This window comes from Chiloscyllium plagiosum, unplaced genomic scaffold, assembly GCF_037043375.1.
Source record: "Chiloscyllium plagiosum isolate Xiang-an unplaced genomic scaffold, Cpla_swu_hap1 HiC_scaffold_2, whole genome shotgun sequence".
NCBI classification, from domain to species: Eukaryota; Metazoa; Chordata; class Chondrichthyes; order Orectolobiformes; family Hemiscylliidae; genus Chiloscyllium; species Chiloscyllium plagiosum.
This window is the reverse complement of record NW_028270140.1, coordinates 164,665,392-164,689,981: the sequence shown is the minus strand read 5'-3', so window position 1 is coordinate 164,689,981 and position 24,590 is coordinate 164,665,392. Positions and strand designations below refer to the sequence as shown.

The window sequence follows — 24,590 nt, the reverse complement described above, 5'->3', positions numbered from 1 at the left end:
TACTGGATTTGGTGCTTGGCAACGAACCAGACCCGGTGTCCAGTCTCTTGTTGGGAGAGCATTTGGATGATCATGATCATAACTCCCTGACCTTTACTATAGTGATGGAGAGGGATAGGAGCAGGCAATGTGCTAAAGTATTTAATGTGGGGGAGGGGGAATTACAATGCTATTAGGCAGGAACTGGGCACCTAAATTGGGAACAGATGTGCTCAGGGAAATGCACAACAGAAATTTGGAAGTAGTTTAGGGAACACTTGCTGGTAATGCTGGATAGGTTTGTCCCACTGATGCCAGGACGGGATAGGAGGATGACCTTTAAGCGGCAATTGGATAGGTACATGGATGGGTGCTTAAGCTAGGACAAATGTTCGGCACAACATCGTGGGCCGAAGGGCCTGTTCTGTGCTGTATTGTTCTATGTTCTATGATGAAGGAACCTTAGATGGCAAAGGATGTGGAACATCTAGTCAAGAGCAAGAAGGAAGCTTGTGGAGGCAAGGATCAGTCAGGGCTCTAAAGAGTTACAAGGTAACCAGGAAGGAACTGAAGAATGCACTTCGGAGAGCTAGAAGGGGGCATGAACAAACTTTAGCAGGTGGAATTAAGGAAAACCCGAAGGCATTCTACACTTAGGAGCAAGAGGATGGCCAGAATGAGAGTAAGCTGATCAGGTATAGTGGAGGGAACTTGTGCCTGGAGTCTGAGGAGGTAGGGAAGGTGCTTAATAGTTTGTTTCAGTATTCTTCCAAATCGCCAGACTACAACAACACGATGGTTGGAGGAAGAGCACCTCATCTTCCGCCTAGGAACCCTCCAACCACAAGGGATGAACTCGGATTTCACCAGTTTCCTCGTTTCCCCTCCCCCCACCTTGTCTCAGTCAAATCCATCGAACTCAGCACCGCCTTCCTAACCTGCAATCTTCTTCCTGACCTCTCCGCCCCCACCCCAGTCTGACCTATCACCCTCACCTTGACCTCTTTCCACCTATTGCATTTCCGACGCCCCTCCCCTAAGTTCCTCCTCCCTACCTTTTATCTTAGCCTGCTGGACAAACTTTCCTTATTCCTGAAGAAGGGCTTATGCCCGAAATGTCGATTCTCCTGTTCCCTCGATGCTGCCTGACCTGCTGCGCCTTTCCAGCAACACATTTTCAGCTCGTGTCTGGATACAGAATTGACTAGCCAATAGAAGACAGAGGGTGGTAGTAGATGGCAAGTGTCCAGCCTGGAGCTCGGTGACCAGTCGTGTTCTGCAGGGATCTGTTCTGGGACCTCTGCTGTTTGTGACTTTTGTAAATGACTTGGGTGAGGAAGTAGACGGGTGGGTTCGTAAGTTTGCCGATGACATGAAGGTTGGTGGAGTTGTGGATAGTGTGGAGGGCTGTTGTAGGTTGCAGTGGGACATTGACAGGATGTAGAACTGGGCTGAGAAGTGGCAGATGGAGTTGAACCTGGAAAAGTGTGAAGTGATTCACTTTGGAAAGTCGAATTTGAATGCATAATACAGGGTTAAAGGCAGGTTTCTTGGCAGTATGGAGAACAAAGAAAATTTACAGCCCAGGAACAGGCCCTTTGGCCCTCCAAACCTGAGCCGATCCAAATCTATTGTCTAAACCTGTTGCCCAATTCCTAAGCATCTGTATCCCTCTGCTCTCCACCTACTCATGCATCTGTCCAGATGCATCTGAAATGAATCTATCGTGTCTGCCTCTACCACATCTGCTGGCAACACGTTCCAAACGACCACCACCCTCTTGCCGTGTATATCCCCCTTAAACTTTTCACCTCTCACCTTGAAAGCATGACCTCTCGTGATGGAATCCTTCACCCTGGGAAAAAGCTTATTTCTATCCACCCTGCTTATACCATGCATGATTTTGTAAACCTCAATCTCCCCCCTCAATCTCCTTTTTTCTAATGAAAACGATTCTAACCTACTCAACCTCTCTTCATAGCTAGCACCTTCCATACCAGGCAACATCCTCGTAAACCTTCTCAGCACCCTCTCCAAAGTGTCCATGTCCTTTTGGTAATGTGGCAATCAGAACTGTACACAGTATTCTAAATGCGACTGAACCAATGTCTTGTACAATTTTAACATGATTTGCCAGCCCTTATACTCAATACCCCGTCCGATGAAGGCAAGCATACCATATGCCTTCTTGACCAGACTATCCATCTGTGCAGCAACCTTCAGGGTACAATGGACCTGCACTCCCAGATCTCTCTGCCCATCAACTTTTCCCAAGGCTCTTCCGTTCATTGTATAATTCGCTCTAGAATTACTTTCCTAAATGCATCACCTCACATTTGCCTGGATTGAATTCCTCCTTCTCCGCCCAACTCTCCAGGCTATCTATACCCTCCTGTATTCTTTGACAGTCCCTAATGCTTTCTGCTACTCCACTAATCTTCATGTCATCTGCAAACTTGCTGATCATACCAGCAGTGCCCTCTTCTCGATCATTTATGTATATTACAAACAACAGTGGCCCCAACACTGACCCCTGTGGAACACCACTGGTTACCTTTCTCCATTTCGAGAAACTACGTTCAACTACTACTCTCTGTCTCCTGTTGCTCAACCAGTTCCTTATCCACCTAGCTAGAACATCCTGCACACCATCCTGACTTTTTCTCTATTAGTTTACCATGGGGAACCTTATCAAATGCCTTACTAAAGTCCATGTATATGACATCAACAGCCCTTCCTTCATCAATCAACTTGATCACTTCCTCGAAGAACTCTATTAAGTTGGTAAGACACAAAACCATGTTGCCTATCACTGATAAGCCCATTCTTTTCCAAATATAGATAGACCTTATCCCTCAGTCCCTTCTCCAGCAACTTTCCCACCACTGACGTCAGGCTCACTGGTCTGTAGTTACCCAGAATATCCCTACTACCCTTCTTGTACAACATGAGCAACTTCGCAGTCCTCCGCCACCTCACCTGTATTTAAGGATGCCGCAAAGATATCTGTCAGGGCCCCAGCTATTTCCTCGCTCTCCTCCCTCAGCTACCGAGGATAGATTCATTGAACATAGAACAATACAGCACAGAACAGGCCCTTCGGCCCACGATGTTGTGCCGAACTTCTAACCTAGATTAAGTACCCATCCATGTACCTATCCAAATGCCGCTTAAAGGTCGCCAATGATTCCGACTCTACCACTCCCACGGGCAGCGCATTCCATGCCCCCACCACTCTCTGGGTAAAGAACCCACCCCTGACATCTCCCCTATACCTTCCACCCTTCACCTTAAATTTATGTCCCCTTGTAACACTCTGTTGTACCCGGGGAAAAAGTTTCTGACTGTCTACTCTATCTATTCCTCTGATCATCTTATAAACCTCTATCAAGTCACCCCTCATCCTTCGCCGTTCCAACGAGAAAAGGCCGAGAACTCTCAACCTATCCTCGTACGACTTCCTCTCCATTCCAGGCAACATCCTGGTAAATCTTCTCTGCACCCTCTCCAAAGCTTCCACATCTTTCCTAAAGTGAGGCGACCAGAACTGCACACAGTACTCCAACTGTGGCCTAACCAAAGTCCTGTACAGCTGCAACATCACTTCACGACTCTTGAATTCAATCCCTCTGCTCATGAACGATAATACTCCATAGGCCTTCTTACAAACTCTATCCACCTGAGTGGCAACCTTCAAAGATCTATGTACATAGACCCCAAGATCCCTCTGTTCCTCCACCTGACTAAGAACCCTACCATTAACCCTGTATTCCGCATTCTTATTTGTTCTTCCAAAATGGACAACCTCACACTTGGCAGGGTTGAACTCCATCTGCCACTCCTCAGCCCAGCTCTGCATCATATCTAAGTCCCTCTGCAGCCGACAACAGCCCTCCTCACTGTCCACAACTCCACCTATCTTCGTATCATCTGCAAATTTACTGATCCACCCTTCGACTCCCTCATCTAAGTCATTAATAAAAATTACAAACAGCAGAGGACCCAGAACTGATCCCTGCGGAACTCCACTTGTAACTGGGCTCCAGGCTGAATATTTACCATCTACCACCACTCTCTGCCTTCGACCGGTTAGCCAGTTTTCTATCCAATTGGCCAAATTTCCCTCTATCCCATGCCTCCTGACTTTCCGCATAAGCCTACCATGGGGAACCTTATCAAATGCCTTACTAAAATCCATGTACACTACATCCACTGCTCTACCCTCATCCACATGCTTGGTCACCTCCTTGAAGAATTCAATAAGACTTGTAAGGCAAGACCTACCCTTCACAAATCCGTGCTGGCTGTCCCTAATCAAGCAGTGTCTTTCCAGATACTCATAAATCCTATCCCTCAGTACCCTTTCCATTACTTTGCCTACCACAGAAGTAAGACTAACAGGCCTGTAATTCCCGGGGTTATCCCTATTCCCTTTTTTGAACAGGGGCACAACATTCGCTACTCTCCAGTCCCCTGGTACCACCCCCGTTGCCAGTGAAGACGAGAAGATCATTGCCAACGGTACTGCAATTTCCTCTCTTGCTTCCCACATAATCCTAGGATATATCCCGTCAGGCCCGGGGGACTTGTCTATCCTCTGGTCCTGGGGGTTTGTCCACCTTAATAACCTCTACCCAACACATCTTCCCTATCTATATCAACGTGATCCAGACTAATCAAACTTCTATCTCTAATCTCAACATTCATCATGTCCCTCTCCTCAGTGAACACTGATGCAAAGTAATCATTCAGAATCTCACCCATTCTCTCAGGTTTGACACACAGCCTTCCTTCCTTATCCTTTTGTGAACCAATCCTTTCTCTAGTTCCCCTCTTGCTTCTTATATAAGAATAAAATGAATTGGGATTCTCCTTAATTCTGCTCGCTAAAGCTATTTCATGACCCCTTTTAGCCCACTTGATTCCTTGTTGAAGACTTGTCCTACTCTTCCGATATTCCTCCAGGGCCCAAACTGTTTTTAGCTGCCTAGACCTTATGTACGCTCCCTTTCCAGAGGGATCTTGGGGTCCATGTCCATAGAACTCTCAAAGTTGCCACCCAAGTTGATAGGTTTGTTCAGAAGTTGTATGATGTGTTGGCTTTCATGCTCAGGGAGATTGAGTTTAAGAACCCGTGAGGTTACCCTGCAGCTCTGTGGAGACCTGATTAGACCACACTTGGAATATTGTGTTCAGTTCTGGTCACCTCATTATAGGAAGGATGTGGAAGGTTTAGACAGGGTGCAGAGGAGATTTACCAGGATGCTGCCTGGACTGGAAAGTATGTCTTATGAAGAAAGGTTGAGGAAACAAGGGCTTTTCTCATTGGAGTGAAAAAGGATGAGAGATTACTTGATAAAGGTGTACATGATGATGAGAGGCATAGAGTGGATAGCCAGAGACTTTTTCCCAGGGCAGAAATGATTATCACGAAGGGGCATAATTTTAAGGTGATTGGAGGGAGGTTTAGGAGAGATGTCAGTTCTTTGCACAGTGTGTGGAATGCACTGCCTTTGGTTGTAGTAGAGTCAGATACATGAGGGAGATTTAAACTCGACTCTTGGATGGGTATATAGATGATAATACGATGAAGGGTATGTCGGTTAGTTTGACCTTCAAGTAGGATAAAAGGTCAGCACACCACTGAAGGCTGAAGGGCCTGTATTGTGCTGTGCTGTTCTATGTTCAATCAGCCTTTTCTGCTCTGAAGAAAGCAACATGACTCTGACCATAGCTAAACTGCTCCATCCGAGGCAGCATCCCAGTGATCCTTTTCTGAACACCGCTCAGTATAATCACACCCTTCCTACAGTGTAATGACCAGAACTGCACATAGTAGTCCAGCTGTAGCCTAATCTAAATCCAGTACAACTTCAGCATAACCTTCCAGCACTTATAATGTATGCTTTGACTTACGAGGCATACATTGACTTTATCGACTGGAGGAAGAATGCCTCATCTTTGTACCCTCCAACCATATGGCATCAGCGTTGACTTTACCAATTTCCCCATCCCCCACCTCATTGCAGATCCAGACTTCCAACTTGTCACCACCCTCTTGAACTGTCCTACCTGTCCATCTTCCTTCCTGCCTATCCACTCCCCTCTGACCTATCACAACTCTGATCTCCAGTATCTGCTGTCCTCACTTTCTCTCTGATAAAGGAAAATATCTTCTAAGTGTCTTAATTTTTCAATTAACCTGGCCTGTTGCCTCCAAGGGCCTGTGGTCAAGCACAACAAAGTTCCTCTGTTCCTCTGAGCTTCTTAGTATCTTGCTAGTCATTTCATCTCTTATTAGTGAGCCGACCTCACCATGTTATCCTCCTTTTCCTTCTTTTATGACCTTGTTATTTGATAAAAAGACATTGAAGTGGATGATGAGCTTTGATCATATTAAATGACAAAGTCTGATAGGCTGAATGACCTGCACTTGTTTTATCTCCCTTCTCTAGTTTATTTGAGTTGGTATGTATGTGCACACTGTTGAGTATTCCTATGTGTGTGCAAATCCTTGTTGGGATATGCCTGTGTGTGTGAATGTACTATCTGGGATATTTCTCTCTCTCCCTCTCTCACACAGACACACACACACCTATCTGTGTCTGTCTTCAATACACTCAATCACGTGGTGTTCATAGCCTTCTGTGGCAATGAGTTCCACAGATTCACCACCCTTTGGCTGAAAACATTCCTCCTAATCTCCGTTCCAACAGGCTGTCCCTTCACTGAGGTGTTTCTGGGTTCTACTCTCTATAACAGGTGGTTCTTCTATAACACAATGGCTGCGTTCTTGTGCAACTCCACATTATAGAAAAATCATGGTTTAGAAGCAGGGCTTAAAGTGTTGGTGATGTAATCGAGTCACAGCCAACACTCGTTTTAATAGATACACCATGGAAACAGTGTCCCCAATTGGTCAGTTGCATGACAGCGATTTCGCGTTAATGAAGTGGGCTTTATAGCAGAATGACCTGTACTTGCAGAACTCCCTTCACACTTTATGAGGCATTCGCGCATTATGCCTAATACTTTTTGGAATATCCCTGTGTGTGTGCATTTATACTTTCTGGGATATTTCTGCGTGTCTATATGTAATTTCTGGGATATTTATGATGGATGCATATTCTAACACTCTGGGATTTGTGATGTGAGTATCCCATCAGTCTCTGGGATATTCTTGCTTTAGAAATACAGTGTTGCTATTTCTTCTCAATGATCCTTTTGTTTTTCTCAGAACCATCGATCGAGCTGTGTTCAAACCGATTGTTCACATAGCAGTTATTGAGAGCTCAGAGTCCGTGGATTGCCACCTGCTAGCTGTGACACATGCAGGTGAGAAGATAGAGTTGGTTAATTTGTGGAATGTAGTAGAATCATAGAATTCCTACAGTATGGAAATGGGCCATTGAGTCTGTACTGACCATCCAAACAGCATCCCATCTAATCCCACCCCTACTATCCCTACCCCTGTAACCTTGCATTTCCCATGGCTAATCCACCTAGCTTGCTCAATTCTAGATACCTATGTGGGCAATTTTTCACAGCGAATCCATCTAATCTGCACATCTTTGAACTGTGAGAGGAAACCGGAGCACCCAGCGGAAACCCAAGCAGACACTGGGAATGTGCAAACAACTCACACAGACAGTCACCCAAGGGTGGAATTGAACTTGGGTCTCTGGAACTGTGAAGCATCAGTGTTAACCAGAGTCATCGTGCTGCCCTGTGTACTAGTGTTTTTACTGGTGTTCAGTGCAACATTGGTTAATTCATTGAGTGTAGTGCTCATGTTCAGGAATTGAGTAAATTATGATGCCTCTGAGATACAATAATGAGGGAGTACTGAGTTTTTGATGCCAGATTGCCATTATTTAAAGAGAGTGGGTGATGTTTTCACAGTGAATGTAGTTATGTTTGAAATCACCAAAACTGATCAGTAGGGACTGTGCTATGTTTCATTCTGCAACCAAATGGTGTGAACACCTTGGAGAGCGTGCAAAATAGTTTACTGAATAGTTCAATCAATAAATTCTTTAGTTACGTAGATATACTGAATAAACAATAATTGTTCTCCTGAGAGCAGAGTAAGTTTTTAAAAATACTTGATAGAGGTGATTGAAATCATGAATAAATTTGTAGACAATCCTATAAAGAGAGGTGGGAACACTATCTGAGTAGTGAAAATGTGGCGAAGGCAGAGTGGATTGAACTGAGAAGAAAAAAATGAATTTCCCTAATGGAGGTAGTGGAAATTATTGAGGTATCAAATGAGTGCTTTGCATTTTTCTTGAGCAAGGATGGAGATATTGTTTAAGTCATTGTGGAAGAGTTGAAAGGAGAGAGTGTTGCAATACAGAATGGGCTAAAAATTGATAAAGGGGAATGTATGAGATAAGTTTGTCTGTACTTTGTTTAAAGTCACCAAAACCAGATGAGATGCAAACTAAAGAACTCCAGATGCTGTCAATCAGAAACAAAAATCGAAGTTGTTGGAAAAGCTCTGCAGATCTGGCAGCATCTATGGAGAGAAATCAGCGTTAATGTTTCAGGTCAAATGACTCTTGTGCAGAGGTGTTCTGAGGAAGGGTCTTTTGAGCCAAAGTATTAACTCTGATTACTCTCCATAGATGCTGCCAGACTTGCTGATCTTTACCAGATGAGATGCATCTAGGTGAGAATGCTGAGTGACTTGAAGGAATATAGTCAAGGTGCTGGCATAATTTTCTTGTCTTCCTTAAGCTTATGGGGGATGTCAGAGGAAGAGAGAATTGCTGATCTCACCTTAGTATTATAATGATCGCTGCTGATTGTAATACAGGACAATCAGACCTCCAAGTTAAACCTAGGTATGGAGGGAATGCAACAAAAGTTTATCAGGCTGGGATGGCAGGCGAAAGATTTGATCTGGAGTTCAGAAGAATGGGTTGGGGGAATCTTCATAGGAAGCAATAAACTTCAAACAGAACCAAACAGGGTCAATGCAGGAAGAATGTTCTCAATGACCAGGGAGTCCAGAAATAGGAGTAGTCCTTTAAGGATCAGTGTCGGCCATTTAGAACTGAGATAAGAAACAATTTCTTCCTTACCAGTTTCTTGGTCCTCTTTTGCTGTTGTTTTAATATTTCCCATTCTTAAGATTTTTTGTCATAACATTCAAACTGTGAGCCCATTGTGGGAAAGTGGGGCCAGTGTAGGAATTCATTTTTTTTGTGGTACAGCCATGATGTCCATTGTATAATAACTATTTCTGGCCACTTTGTAAGCGTTCTGTTTTAGTTTTATACAAAATGTATGACCTCCTTTCTTGTCGTGATGCCTCTGCATTGATCCATAGTCTAATTCACAGGCTGCTGTCTCTACATTTGGTTCACTGCTGCCTTTAGATGAGTCTATCATCAAGCCATGCAGATTACTGTCTCTGTTTGTCCACATCTAACTGCACTGACATAGGAACATAGCAAAATAGAAACAGGAGTAGGCCATTCACTATTATCATGGCTCATTGAACTTTTCGAATGCCTTTACACACCCCATTCCCACAACCCTCTGCACATTGGTGCTCAGAAATCTCAATCTCTACATTAAGTATAGTCAAAGACTGAGCTTCCATAGTTCTCTGTGCTACAGAATTCCTAAGGTTTACAGCCATCATGAGTAAAAATAAATTGTCTTCATCTTGGACTTAAGTGCTATCCCCCATATTTTTAAATGTCCCCCTGCTTCGAAACTCCCCAACCAAAGGAAGCTGGTCAGTAGTACTGTGACGTGACAATGCCTGCTGTCCAGCAATATTCCATTGTTTAGCTGCACTGACTGCTCTCTCTCCATAGTAATCTGTTGTCTAACTGCACTGACTGTTGTCTTTTCTTGGGTCCAGGTGTTCGACTGTATTTCAGCACTATGCCCTTCAAGCACCCAGGTGTACGGCCCAGTGTACTGGTGCTTGTACATGTCCGTCTGCCTCCAGGATTTTCTGCCTCAGCTACTCCTCAGAGGCCCTCCAAAGTTCACAAAGCTCTTTACACCAAAGGTATGTCTGTCACAGGTGAAACTACAGCAGTGTCCTCTGTTAATTATCTGCTGTGTAGAACATTTTCCAAAACCAGAGTGATACTTGCGCCTTGCCAAAGGGTCATCATAGCCTGTAGGGTCAGTCTGAAATGGATATTGTGTGGTTAGTATGTTGGGATTCTGAACTGATATCTGATGTCAGTTGCTGTGAGTAGGTTATCTTTATCAATCCTGCAAACAGACTGCACATTCTGACATTGACATTGCTTTTGGATCTCTGTATGATGATAGTTGAAGGTCATTGAATTGGTGCAGTGGCATGGATCTCAGTTAAGAGCATAAACAGATATCTGGAATCTGCTCTGCCATTGATTGTGATCATGGCTGATCTTCTGCCTCAGCTCCCCTTTCCCTTCTGCTTCTCATGTGACTTCCAATGTAATGACTCTTAACTGCCTTCTGGGCAATTAGGGATCGGTAGAAGATGCTAGTCTAACCAGTGGTCAAAGAATCACAGTACAGAATAGCCCTTTCACTCCTTTGAGTCTGTTCCACCAGACGTACCTAGACTTGAGTCGAGAGTGTGGTGCTGGAAAAGCACAGCAGGTCAGGCAGCACCTGAGGAGCAGAAGAACCGATATTTCAGGCAAAAAGCCCTTCATCAGGAATAAGGCTTGTGAGCCAAGGGGGGTGGAGAGATAAATGGGGGAGGGGTGACTGACCAAAAAAAACAGGCGTAGCTGAGGCAGATGCCCATGGCTACCCCTTTGGTTTGGAGGAAGTGGGAGGATTCAAAGGAGAAATTATTGAGGGTGAGTATCAGTTCGGCGAAACGAATGAGATTGTTGGTGGAAGGGTACTGATGGGGAAGTTGGGAGAGGAAGAAATGGAAGTCTTGGAGGCCCACATCATAGTGATAGAGGTGTATAGGGACTGGATGTCCATTGTGAAGATAAGGCTTTGGGGGCCAGGGAAGCGAAAGTCTTGGAGGAGTTGGAGGGCGTAGGTGGTGTCCCGAACATATGTGGAAAGTTCCTGGACCAGAGGAGAAAGGACAGTATCAAGGTATGTGGAGATGAGGTTGGTGGGGCAGGAGCAGGCCGAGACATTAGGTCGGCAGGGGCAGTCAGGCTTGTGAATCTTGGGTAGGAGGTAGAACCGTGTGGTGTGGGGTTCCCGAACTATGAGGTTGGAAGCAGTGGGTGGGAGATCCCCTGAGGTGATGAGGTTGTGTACATGGTCTGGGAGATGATGGTTTGGTGATGGGACTTGTCCTACTTTGTCACACTCATCCCATAGATATTCATCCAAGTCCTCTTTAAAGGTTGTGAAATTTCCTGCATCGATTACCCTTCCAGGAAGTGCATTCCAAACATCGGTCACCCATTGGGTGAAATCAGTTTTCCTCAAATTTCCTGTGAACCACCCGCCTATGAAAATTATGCCCTCTTGCTAATGACCTTTCACTGAAGGGAGACAGAAGTTAACTCTAAGCCTAAATCTAATCCATGCCCCTCAGGCATCAAAGATTGAAGTGTATGAGATTCTCCTACACTTCTCTGCTCCAAGGAGAAATAGCCTCTCCTCGTGGCTGAAATACTCCGTACCAGGCATCATCCAGGTAACTCGCCTTTGCAACCTCTCCATTTCAGTCACATTCTTCCTTCAGTGTGGTGACCAGAATTGGTTTCCAGGGTCCTACCATTTATTATGCATTCCGATCCGTTGCTCTCAATGTGGTCTCCTCTACATTGGAGGGACCGAGTGCAAACTTCTGGAATAGTTCAGGGAATGTCTCTTGTCCATACACACCAACCAACCCCGCCTTCCAGTGGCCAACCATTTCAAACCCCTGCCCATCGCACCTCCCCCTCTCCCCCCAGTGACATCCATTCTGGGCCTCCTCCACAGCAGAAACATGGCTAGCTGTAAACTGGAAGAGGAGCACCTCATCTTCCGCCTTGGGAGCCGACAACTGCCTCAACGTTGAATTCACCAGTTTCCAAATCGCCCCTCCCCACCCCCTCTCAGTTCCAACCTCTGGTCTCTTGACATTTCCTGCCTGTCCCTCTTCCCTGCCACCTATCCACTCCATAGTTCCTATCACAATAACTTACTAACTTCACCCAACTATTGCCATTCCAACTTCCTTTGTTAGCCTCACCCCCCCCACTCCCCCCACCGATTTCCCAGCCCCCTCCACAGCCCTGATAAAGGGTTAAGCCTGAAATGTCTACTCTGTTGCTTCTCAGATACTGCCTGACTTGGTGTGCTTTTTTTAGCGTGACACTTTATCGAGTCTGACTTTTCCAGCATCTTCAATCCTCACTATCTCCTTGTTTCTATGACCCAGATGCATCACCTCATATATCTGGATTAAATTCCATTTGGCACTGATCAGCCTATCACTCCAGCCCATCTAAGCCTGTCACTCCAGCCCATCTAATCCTGTCGTCCTCCTGTAATCTAAGGCTCTCCCCCTCATTATTTGCCATCCTACCAATTTTTGTATAATCCACAAGCTTTCTGATCAACACTCTTACATTTCAGCCTAAATCATTTGTATACATCGCAAACTGCAAAAGTCCCAACACTGACCTCTATGGTACATCCTCTACTTTGAGTCATGGAACTGTACAGCACGGAAACAGACATTTCCGACCACCTCGTCCATGCCGACCAGATATCCTAACCTAATCTAGTCCCATTTGCCAGCACTTCCTATTCATATACCCATCCAGATGCCTTTTAAATGTCTCCACCACTTCCTCTGGCAGCTCATTCCATACATGGATCATCCTCTGCGTGAAAATGTTGCCCCTTCGGTCCCTTTTATATCTTTTCCCCTCTCACCCTAAACCTATGCCCTCTAGTTCTGGACTCCCCGACCCCAGGGAAGAGACTTTGTCTATTTATCTTATCCATGCTCCACATGATTTTATAAACGTGGACAAGGTCACCCCTCAGCCTCCAACGCTCCAGGGAAAACAGCCCCAGCCGGTTCATCCTCTCCCTATAGCTCAGATCCTCCAACCCTGGCAACATCCTTGTAAATCTTTTCTGAACCCTTTCAAGTTCCACAACATCTTTCCGATAGGAAGGAGACCAGAATTGCACGCAATATTCCAAAAGTGGCCTAACGAATATCATGTACAGCCGCAACATGACCTCCCAACTCCTGTACTCAATACTCTGACCGATAAAGGAAAGCATACCAAATGTCTCCTTCACTATCCTATCTACCTGCAACTCCACTTTCAAGGAACTATGAACCTGCACTCCAAGGTCACTTTGTTCAGCAACATCCCCTAGGATCTTACCATTAAGTGTATAAGTCCTGCTAAGATTTGCTTCCCCGAAATGTAGCACTTTGCATTTATCTGAATTAAACTCCATCTACCACTTCTCAGCCCATTGGCCCATCTGGTCAAGATCCTGTTGTAATCTGAGGTAATCCTCTTCGCTGTCCACTACACTTCCAATTTTGGTGTCATCTGCAAACTTACTAACTGTACCTCTTATGCTCGCATCCAAATCACTTAGGTAAATGACAAAAAGTAGAGGATCCAGCACCGATCCTTGTGGCACTCCACTGGTCACAGGCCTCCAGTCTGAAAAACAACCCTCCACCACCACCCTCTGTCTTCTACCTTTGAGCCAGTTCTGTATCCAAATGGCTAGTTCTCCCTGTATTCCATGAGATCTAACCTTGCTAATCAGTCTCCCATGGGGAACCTTTTTGAATGCCTTACTGAAGTCCATATAGATCACATCTACTGCTCAGCCCTCATCAATCCTCTTTGTTACTTCTTCAAAAAACTCAATCAAGTTTGTGAGACATGATTTCCCACGCACAAAGCCATGTTGACTATCCCTAATCAGTCCTTGCCTTTCCAAATACATTTACATCCTGTCCCCCAGGATTCCCTCCAACAACTTGCCCACCACTGAGGTCAGGCTCACCAGTCTGTAGTTCCCTGGCTTGTCCTTACCGTCCTTCTTAAACAGTGGCACCATGTTAGCCAACCTCCAGTCTTCCGGCACCTCGCCTGTGGCTATCGATGATACAAATATCTCAGCAAGAGGCCTAGCAATCACTTCTCCAGCTTCTCACAGAGTTCTCGGGTACACCTGATTAGATCCTGGAGATTTATCCACCTTTATGCTTTTTGAGACATCCAGCACTACCTCCTCTGTAATCTGGACATTTTGCAAGGTGTCACCATCTATTTCCCTACAGTCTATATCTTCCATATCCTTTTCCACAGTAAATACTGATGCAAAATACTCATTTAGTATCTCCCCCATTTTCTGTGGCTCCACACAAAGACCGCCTTGCTGATCTTTGAGGTGCCATATTCTCTCCCTAGTTACCCTTTTGTCCTTAATATAGTTGTAAAAACCCTTTGGATTCTCCTTAATTCTATTTGCCGAAGCTATCTCATGTTCCCTTTTTGCCCTCCTGATTTCCCTCTTAAGTAAACTCCTACTTCCTTTTTACTATTCTAAGCATTCACTTGATCTATGCTGTCTATTCCTCACATATGCTTCCTCTTTTTCTTAACCAAACCCTCAATTTCTTTAGTCATCCAGCATTCCCTATACTTAATTCTGTCCATCAGAATTGCTTCCAGTAATTTCCCCACCATTCAGGTTAGGCTGACTGGCCTATAGTTTCCTGGTTTATCCCTTGCTCCCTTCTTGAATAATGGGAACTGCATTGGCCGTCCTCCTGTCCTCTGGGACATCTCCTATGACCAGAGAGGAATTCGATGTTTTTGCAAGGGCCGGTGCTAATTCCTCCCTTGGCTCACTGAACAATCAGGGATACGCTTCATCTGGCTCTGCATATTTATCAACGTTTAAGGCTGTCAGACCACTCAAGCTCCTTTCTGTCTCTGGTCATTTCTTTACTTGTAGCACTGAACTTATCCCTGATTTGTTTACTCATTTTGTCCTCCGATATGGACGTACATGGAATAGTGTAGGTTAGATGGGCTTCAGATTGGTATGACATGTCGGCGCAACATCGAGGGCTGAAGGGCCTGTACTGCGCTGTAATGTTCTATCAGTGAACATCAACCCAGAACATGCATTTTGAAACCGACAAAGACACTCTGGCTCTACAAAGTGCTTTCTGTGGTTCCTACTGGGCCATCTTTCTCTCCTCATTAACCTTTACATAGAACATAGAATGGTACAGCACAGAACCGGCCCTTCAGCCCACGATGTTGTGTTGACCGATGTTGTGTTTACCCTTAATGTACCTGTAAAACAATTTAGGATGTTCCTTCATTTTACCTGCCAGTGTCATTTTCTGTTTTTTTTCACTGTCCTAATCTTTTTAAGTTCATTTTTGCACATTGAACACTTGTCTAGGGCTTCTGCTGTTTTGAGCGCTCGCTATCAGACGTTATGCTCCATTTTCTCTTAATCTGATGCTGAATATCACTCTTTATTTAGAGTTCACAGAATTTGATGGTTCCACTCTTTTATGACAATAGACAGTGGCAGGAGTAGGCCATTCTGCCCTTCGAGCCAGCACCACCATTCATTATGATCATGGCTGATCATCCTAAATCAGTATCCTGTTCCTGCCTTATCCCCATAACCCTTCATCCCACTATCCTTAAGAGCTCTATCCAACTCTTTCTTGAAAGTATCCAGAGACTGGGCCTCCACTGCCCTCTGGGGCAGAGCATTCCATACACCCACCACTCTCTGGGCGAAGATGTTTCTCCTCAACTCTGTCTTAAATGGCCTACCCCTTATTTTTAAGATGTGTCCTCTGGTTCGGGACTCGTTCATCAGCGGAAACATGCTTCCTGCATCCAGAATGTCCAATCCTTTAATAATCTTATACGTCTCAATCAGATCCCTTCTCAGTCTTCTAAACTCAAGCATATACAAGCCCAGTCGCTCCAGTCTTTCAGTGTAAGACAGTCCTGCCATTCCGGCAATTGACCTCGTGACCCTACGCTGCACTCCCTCAATAGCCAAAATTTCTTTCCTCCGATTTGGAGACCAAAACTGCACACACTATTCCAGGTGCGGTCTCACCAGGGCCCTGTACAGCTCAGAAGGACCTCTTTGCTTCTATGCTCAATTCCTCTTGTTACGAAGGCCAGCATGCTATTACCTATCTTCACTGCCTGCTGTACCTGCATGCTTGCTTTCATTGATTGATGTACAAGAACATCTAGGTCTCATTGTTCTGCCCCTTTACCTAACTTGACTCCATTTAGGTAGTAATCTGCCTTCCTGTACTTGCCGCCAAAGTGGATAACCACACATTTATCCACATTAAACTGCATCTGCCATGCATCTGTCCACTCACCTAACTTATCCAGGTCACCCTGTATTCTCCTAACATCCTCCTCACATTTCACCCTGCCACCCAGTTTGGTGTCATCAGCAAATTTGCTAATGTTACTTTTAATACCTTCATCTATACCATTAATGTATATTGTAAAAAAGCTGCGGTCCCAGCACTGACCCCTGTGGCACACCACTGGCTGCCATTCTGAAATGGAGCCGTTTATCACTACTCTTTGTTTCCTGTCAGCCAATCAATTTTCAATCCATGTCAGTATTTTGCCCCCAATATCATGCACCCTAATTTTGCTCACTAACCTCCTATGTGGGACTTTATCAAAGGCTTTCTGAAAGTCCAGGTACACTACATCCACTGGATCTCCCTTGTCCATCTTCAGAGCTACATCCTCAAAAAATTCCAGAAGATTAGTCAAGCATGATTTCCCCTTCATAAATCCATGCTGACTCTGACCTATCCTGTTACTGCTAACAGTAATTTCGTCCTTTATAATTGACTCCAGCATCTTTCCCACCACTGAGGTCAGACTAACTGGTCTATAATTTCCTGCTTTCTCTCTCCCTCCTTTCTTAAAAAGTGGTACAACATTATCCACCCTCCAATCCGAAGGAACTGTTCCTGAATCTATAGAACATTGGAAAATGATCACCAATGCATCCACGAATTCTAGAGCCACCTCCCTCAGTACCCTGGGATGTAGACCATCAGGTCCCGGGGACTTATCAGCCTTCAGACCTCACAGTCTCTCCAACACCATTTCCTGCCTAATATTAATTCCTTTCAGTTCAAGTCCTTCAGCCACTATTACATCTGGGAGACTGCTCGTGTCTTCCCCAGTGTCTTCCCCTTTTAGTTTATTGGATCATGTTGGTTCTACTTGCCATATTTCCTTCTGAATGCATCCCACTGTTCTGAGATGGCTTTACTTGAAAATATAGATTCCTCGTCCACTGTGGCCAAATTATACCTGATTCTGTTAAAATCAGCCGTATCCCAGTTTAGAACTTTGATTTCAGGCCTATCCTTGCCCTTTTTATTACAATCTTGAATCTAACAGAGTTGGTCGCTGTCTCCAAAGTACTACCCCACTTTACCAGCTTCAATACCTAAAATTAAGTGCAGGACCACCCCCTGACTTGTAAGGCCTTCTATATACTGGCTTAGAAACTTCTCATGGATGCATTTAACGAATTCTGCTCCCTCTAAACCTTTCACACTGTGATCACTCCAGTTAATGTTGGGGAAATTGCAATCCACTATTCTCACTACCTTATTACTTGTACATTTTCCCGAAATGTATGTACATATTCGCTATTGCAATTCTTTCAGACTGTCAGGGGCCGAAAGTACACTCCCAGCAATGGTTTCAGTTTGTAAATTCAACCCATATGGCTTCATTTGAGTAGCCTCTGAACATGTCATCCATCCTTACTGCTCTAATAGGTTCCCTGATTAAAATTGCAACACCCCTCCCATTTTACCCTCTTCCCTGCCTGATTAAAGACCCTTTGTCCTGGAATATGGAGATGCCAGTCTTGCCCCACTATCAACCATGTTTTAGTGATAACAATGACACCATACTCTCATGTTTTAATTTGTACCCTCAGCTCATCTGATTTGTTCATCAGACTCTTTGCATAAAGATAATTAACATCCAATCTTGCCAAACTCCCTTGTGCCTTAACCAGCCAAAAATGTCTATACCTTCCTCACTCCCTGTCTCTTCTAATATTGGCTGTTTGTTTTCTGCTGCTGAACATTCGCAAAAGATTCCAAACCTCCCCAGGTCTGTCAGTGTCTGTGGAGAGAGCGAGTCACTGTTTTAAGCCCATTCTGACTGTTTTTCACGATAAGGGATTAGCAACCACCTTCCCCACAGCTTTACCATTCCTTGAAAGAATAAAGGAGCCTGACAGCTTGCAAATGCCCGTTTATCTCTGCTCCCTATTTCATGCCCACAAAAAACCAGCTTCAATCCATGCAAGTCTAATACCGTTAACTCCTCGAGTCCTGAAACTGCATGTTACCTTTGTTTGTTGCTTAATGAAGTACATTTTTGAATTGAACTAAACGACATTCACAGGCTCCAGGAAGAGATTTACCCCCACACAGGAATGTCCCAGAGAGAGCATTTTTTTAGATGGTGCAATGGTCTGTAATTGCCTCATGCTGAGCTGGTGCAATTATTTTCCATCCCAGTCAGGCAGTGCCTGCCTGATTGAACTGCATATATCATTCAGTTTTTACCTGAGAGTAGGCATGCTGTATGCTATTGTAAGGCAGAAAAACTAATATGATCCAATATCTGTTGTCACAGGTATTCTGCTGCTGGCTGCCTCTGAGAATGATGACAATGATGTCCTCTGGTGTATTAATCATGACTCCTTTCCATTCCAGAGACCCCTCATGGAAGTGCAGGTGAGACTGACTCTGCTTGTGAGGGTTATGACTGGGCTGCTGTTGGAACTGACTATGTTTGTAAGGGTTACAGAATCACAGAGGCATACAGCCTGGAAACGGGCTTTTCAGCTCATTTCTCTACTATGACCTACAAACTGCAAGTTACACTAATCATATTATCTGCACTTGTTCCATAGCTTACTGTGACCTGGCGTCATCCAGTGCTTCTTAAATGTTGCAAGAGTACCTTTCTCCACCACCTCTTAGACAGAATGTTTTATAAATCTATCACTCTTTGGGTGGAATTTCTTTTTTCAGATCTCTTCGAAATCACTTACTCTTCATCTTAAACTTATGGTCTTAGTCACTACTGCCATGGGAAAGAGATTATCATGATCTACCAGTTTATGCCTCATATTTTATATACCTCAGATCCCCCATCAGCCTCCTCTGGTCAAAGAAAAACCCAGGCCCTTCCTGTTTCTCCTCCTAATTGAGACTTTCCATCCCTGTCAACATTCTGGTCAATCTACTCTGTACCCTCTTTCCAATTGTGTTATGGCCAGAACTGTACACAGTATTCTATCCAAGACCTGACATAATGTTATGTGGGATAGGTCGGTTCTGTAAGCAGGCACTGAGGAAGGAGATGTGGCTGTGGTAGCGAATCGACTTCAGAATGTGGCTGAAGAGCTTCAGGGCAAAGGAGATGACCTAGTGAGAGAGAGAGATTCGCAGATCTTTGTAGAGAGCGGAGGAGAACTACTTCAAAGTAAGCATCTTTGTAAGATGCTTCGCAGTAGGGTTCAAATCAACTAGGAGAAGGTGAGGACTGTAGATGCTGGAGATCAGAGTCGAGAGTGTGGCGCTGGAAAATTACAGCAGGTCAGGCAGCATCCGAGGAGCAGGAGAATCAATGTATCAGGCATAAGCCTTTCATCAGGAGTGAATGATGAAGATTCATTCGATCTGTGCTGATTCTTGTCTTTAGCCACATGTTCATCAGACCTTCCTCCTTACTCATTAACACATGTCTCTTGATGAAAATAATCTGGAAATGGCAGATTTAGTAGTCTTTTTTTAAAATCTGCCACCTAACTCACTAAATTCTTGCTGCAGGACCACGAGTCCTTATTTGACCCATTTTGTTGGTACTAATATGCACCATGACTATTGGCTATTCACCCTCCTCATTCAGAATGCTCAGCGGTTGCATTGAGGCATCCCAACTCTGGAATCAGGGAAGCATTTGAGAGTCTCCTTTGTTGCCACAGAACTGCCTGTCAGTTTACCATCCGGTTGAGTCCCCATCATTAAAGCTCTGACTTTTTCCTCCCCTGCTTCACAGCAAAGCAGCCTCGGTACCAAAAACTTGGCTGTTGCTGCTTTCCCCAGAGAGACCGCACACACGTACACATCAGTATCCACAGTGTTATATTTGTTTGAAAGGGTGATAACCACAGTGGACTGCTGCACTGCCTACCCACGCATACCTCTCTCCCTGGTGATCACCCAATTTCTTTCTGCTTGTATAGCTCTTACTGATGGTGTGACCAGCTCATTAACATGTTCTGGATTAGTGGTGCTGGAAAAGCACAGCAGTTCAGTCAGCATCCAAATAGCAGTAAAATTGACGTTTCGGGCAAAAGCCCTTTTGCCTGAAACGTCGATTTTACTGCTCCTCGGATGATGCCTGAACTGCTGTGCTCTTCCAGCACCACTAATCCAGAATCTAGTTTCCAGCATCTGCAGTCATTATTTTTACCAAGTTGATTTTAACCCTACATTAATCATGTTATCCACAGTGTCCTCCCCATCTTGGATGCTCCATAGTGAGTCAGTCCACTGCTCCTGCCAGACTATGCAGTCAATCAGGAGCTGCAGCTGAACACACTTTTTGCACACATGGTCACCATGGATACTGGAAGTGTTCCTGAATTCCCACATACTGCAGGACGACCATTTCACTGGGCCAAGTCCTCCTTATCAATTATGGAAAGTAAACTTGGCACCAGTTACTCAACCTTCGCCACGACTAGCCAAAGCAGTTTTATTTGATTCTCTCTGTCTCTCTATTCCTACCAAACTACAAACAACAAAAATCAAAGACACTATCCCTCTCCTCGTATTACTCAGTCTCTCAAAAAGGTTCCCAAGCAGCTTATTCCCTTGCTCCACATCCCTTTGTCTGATGTCAGCTCTGGAGCTCCACGTTCGGGTTTGCTCTGCTCCTTTCGTGCTACTGCTCTACTCTTGCTCGATCTGGGCCTTTCTTAAGTTTTTTAACCAGAAGCTCCTGCTGCTGTGATTCACCCCCAGGTTTACGCCACTGCTCACCTCTCCAACTGCTGCTGCAACTGGGCTCCACATTAATTTTAGTGGAAGTAATTACAAGTATTCCGTGGGGACCATACCTGTGATAGCCTGGTCCACTCGTCTGTCACACTCAACTTCTCATTTCCCCTTCCCATGCTCCCTTCTAACACAATCACAAGGAGATGTAACACTTAGCCTTTTACAACTCCTCTCCTCACTGTCCAAGGCTTCACTGGATGAGTCAGCAATTGACTTAAATAGTTTGTTGTATTCACTGCCCACAATGTGGTCTCTTCCAAATTCAGGTAACTCCACAGATATTGGAGAACACGTGTGCTCGGCCTCAAGTACGATCCCAGCCTTCTGCTCACTTTGCCATTTCAATCCACTACCTTGCACATTGACTTGTATTTCTGTCCCTGCCTGCTGCACTGTTTGTTCCAGGCTGGAGGAACAGCACCTCACTTTCTAATTAGGCCTTTTTTTTTAGCATTTTACAATTTGGTTTAAACTTGCTGGATTCAGCACTGAGTTTAGCAATGTCATGAACTATGTCCTCCATTTTAGTTTCTTTTCAGGGGATTTTTAACTTTTCCAAATATAAACTGGGACAGCCATAGTGTTAAAGGTTTAGACGGAGAGGAATTTGTTAAGTGTGTACAAGACAATTTTCTGATTCAGTATGTGGATGTACCTACTAGAGATGGTGCAAAACTTGACCTACTCTTGGGAAATAAGGCAGGGCAGGTCACTGAGGTGTCAATGGGGGAATACTTTGGGACCAGTGACCATAATTCTATTAGATTTAAAATAGTGACGGAAAAGGATAGACCAGATCTAAAAGTTGAAGTTCTAAATTGGAGAAAGGCCAATTTGACGTTATTAGGCAAGAACTTTCAAAAGCTGATTGGGGGCAGATGTTTGTAGATAAAGGGACGGCTGGAAAATGGGAAGTCTTCAGAAATGAGATAACGAGAATCCAGAGAAAGTATATTCCTGTTAAGGTGAAAGGAAAGGCTGGTAGGTATACGGAATGCTGGATGATTAAAGAAATTGAGGGTTTGGTTAAGAAAAAGAAGGAAACATATGTAAGGTATAGACAGGATAGATCGAGTGAATCCTTAGAAGAGTATAAAGGAAGTAGGAGTATACTTAAGAGGGAAATCAGGAGGGCAAAACGGGGACATGAGATAGCTTTGGCAAACAGAATTAAGGAGAATCCAAAGGGTTTTTACAAATATATTAAGGACTAAAGGGTAACTAGGAAGAGAATATGGCCCCTCAAAGATCAGCAAGGCAGCCTTTGTGTGGAGCCACAGAAAATGGGGGAGATATTTACTGTGGAAAAGGATATGGAAGGTATAGAATGTAGGGAATTGATGGTGACACCTTGCAAAATGTCCAGATTACAGAGGAGGAAGTGCTGGATGTGTTGAAAAGCATAAATATTCTGATCAGGTGTACCCTAGAACTCTGTGGGAAGCTAGAGAAGTGATGGCTGGGCTTCTTGCTGAGATATTTGTATCATCGATAGTCACAGGTGAGGTGCTGGAAGACTGGAGGTTGGCAAATGTGGTGGCACTATTTAAGAAGGGTGGTAAGGACAAGCCAGGGAACTATAGGCCAGTGAGCGTAATGTCGGTGGTGGGCAAGTTGTTGGAGGGAACCCTGGGGGACAGGATGTTCATGTATTTAGAAAGGAAAGGACTGATTAGGGATAGTCAACATGGCTTTGTGCGTGGGAAATCATATCTCACAAACTTGATTGAGTGTTTTGAAGAAGTAACAAAGAGGGTTGATGAGGGCAGAGCAGTAGATGTGATCTATATGAACCTCAGTAAGGCGTTCGACAAGGTTCCCCTTGGGAGACTGATTAGCAAGGTTAGATCTCATGGAATAAGGGAGAACTAGCCATTTGGATACAGAACTGGCTCAAAGATAGAAGACAGAGGTTGGTGGTGGAGGGTTGTTTTTCAGATTGGAGGTCTGTGACCAGTGGAGTGCCACAAGGATCGGTGCTGGGGCCTCTACTTTTTGTCATTTACATTAATGATTTGGATGCGAGCAAAAGAGGTACAGTTAGTAAGTTTGCAGATGACATCAAAATTGGAAGTGTAGTGGATAGCGAAGAGGGTTCCTCAGATTACAACAGGATCTTGACCAGATGGGCCAATGGGCTGAGAAGTGGCAGATGGAGTTTAATTCAGATAAATGCGAGGTGCTGTATTTTGGGAAAACAAATCTTAGCAGGACTTATACACTTAATGGTGAGGTCCTAGTGAGTGTTGCTGAACAAAGAGACCTTGGAGTGCAGGGTTATAGCTCCTTGAAAGTGGAGTTGCAGGTAGATAGGATAGTGAAGAAGGCGTTTGGTATGATTTCTTTTATTGGTCAGAGTATTGAGTACAGGAGTTGGGAGGTCATGTTGCGGCTGTACAGGACATTGGTTAGAACATTGTTGGAATATTGCATGCAATTTTGGTCTCCTTCCTATCAGAAAGATGTTGTAAAACTTGAAAGGGTTCAGAAAAGATTTACAAGGATGTTGCAGGGTTAGAGGATTTGAGCTATAAGGAGAGGCTGAACAGGCTGGGGCTGTTTTCCCTGGAGCATCGGAGGCTGAGGGGGGACCTTATAGAGGTTTACAAAATCATGAGGGGCATGGATAGGATAAATAGACAAAGTCTTTTCCCTGGGTTCGGGAAGTCAAGAACTAGAGGGCATAGGTTTGGGGTGAAAGGGGAAAGATATAAAAGGGACCTAAGGGGCATCATTTTCACGCAGAGGGTGGTACGTGTATGGAATGAGCTGCCAGAGGATGTGGCGGAGGCTGGTACAATTGCAACAGTTAAAAGGCATTTGGATGGTTATATGAATAGGAAGGGTTTGGAGGGATATGGGCCGGGTGCTGACAGGTGGGACTAGATTGGGTTGGGATATCTGGTCGGCATGGACGGGTTGGACTGAAGGGTCTGTTTGCATGCTGTACATCTCTATGACTCTGCATTATGTATGTGCTTTTCATGTTTTTGCTTCCTATTAATGATAGTCTTTATTTTGTTCTTAATACTCAATCTCAGCAAATGTGTTGTCCCTTATTCACACCATTACTCTACTGTGTTCTTTGTGACACCTTTGATCTCTAATCATTCTTGACTTCTAATCATTGCCCAATGTTCCCTTTTCCTCTCACACCTCACTCCTCCTTCTTTATATATTTCCACCTCTTGTCAAGCACTGAAGAAGAATCATTTTGAACTCAAAATAATAAGTGTTTGTATCTCCTCAGATACTACCAGTCCTGCTAGGTTTTTTTCAGGACTTTGTTTTTAGTTTAAATCTTTGACCTTGTGTGCTCAATCTTGTTAGGTTTGCGGACAGTCTTTCTTAATCTACATGGCACAGACCACTGATGAGTTTCAACACCTTGGTCACATCTTCCTCCCAGCATTCTCTTCTCCAAAGAAAAGTGTCCTGTTTTCTCTAATCTAGCCACATAACTGAAGTTCCTCAGTAGTTCAATGTGTTTTTGTAACTTTGTTTGTGC

At 44.4% G+C, this 24,590-nt stretch overlaps 1 protein-coding gene across 1 annotated transcript in view; it reads left to right on the top strand.

Moving 5' to 3' along the window:
• Positions 1-24,590, top strand: part of nup155 (nucleoporin 155) — a 206,695-nt gene that overhangs the window by 76,369 nt on the left and 105,736 nt on the right. Inside the window, exons 11-13 of the mRNA XM_087975422.1 lie at positions 7,217-7,314; positions 9,860-10,012; positions 18,645-18,745. Coding sequence (XP_087831548.1) covers positions 7,217-7,314; positions 9,860-10,012; positions 18,645-18,745 — 352 coding nt within the window. The remainder of the gene's footprint in view (positions 1-7,216; positions 7,315-9,859; positions 10,013-18,644; positions 18,746-24,590) is intronic.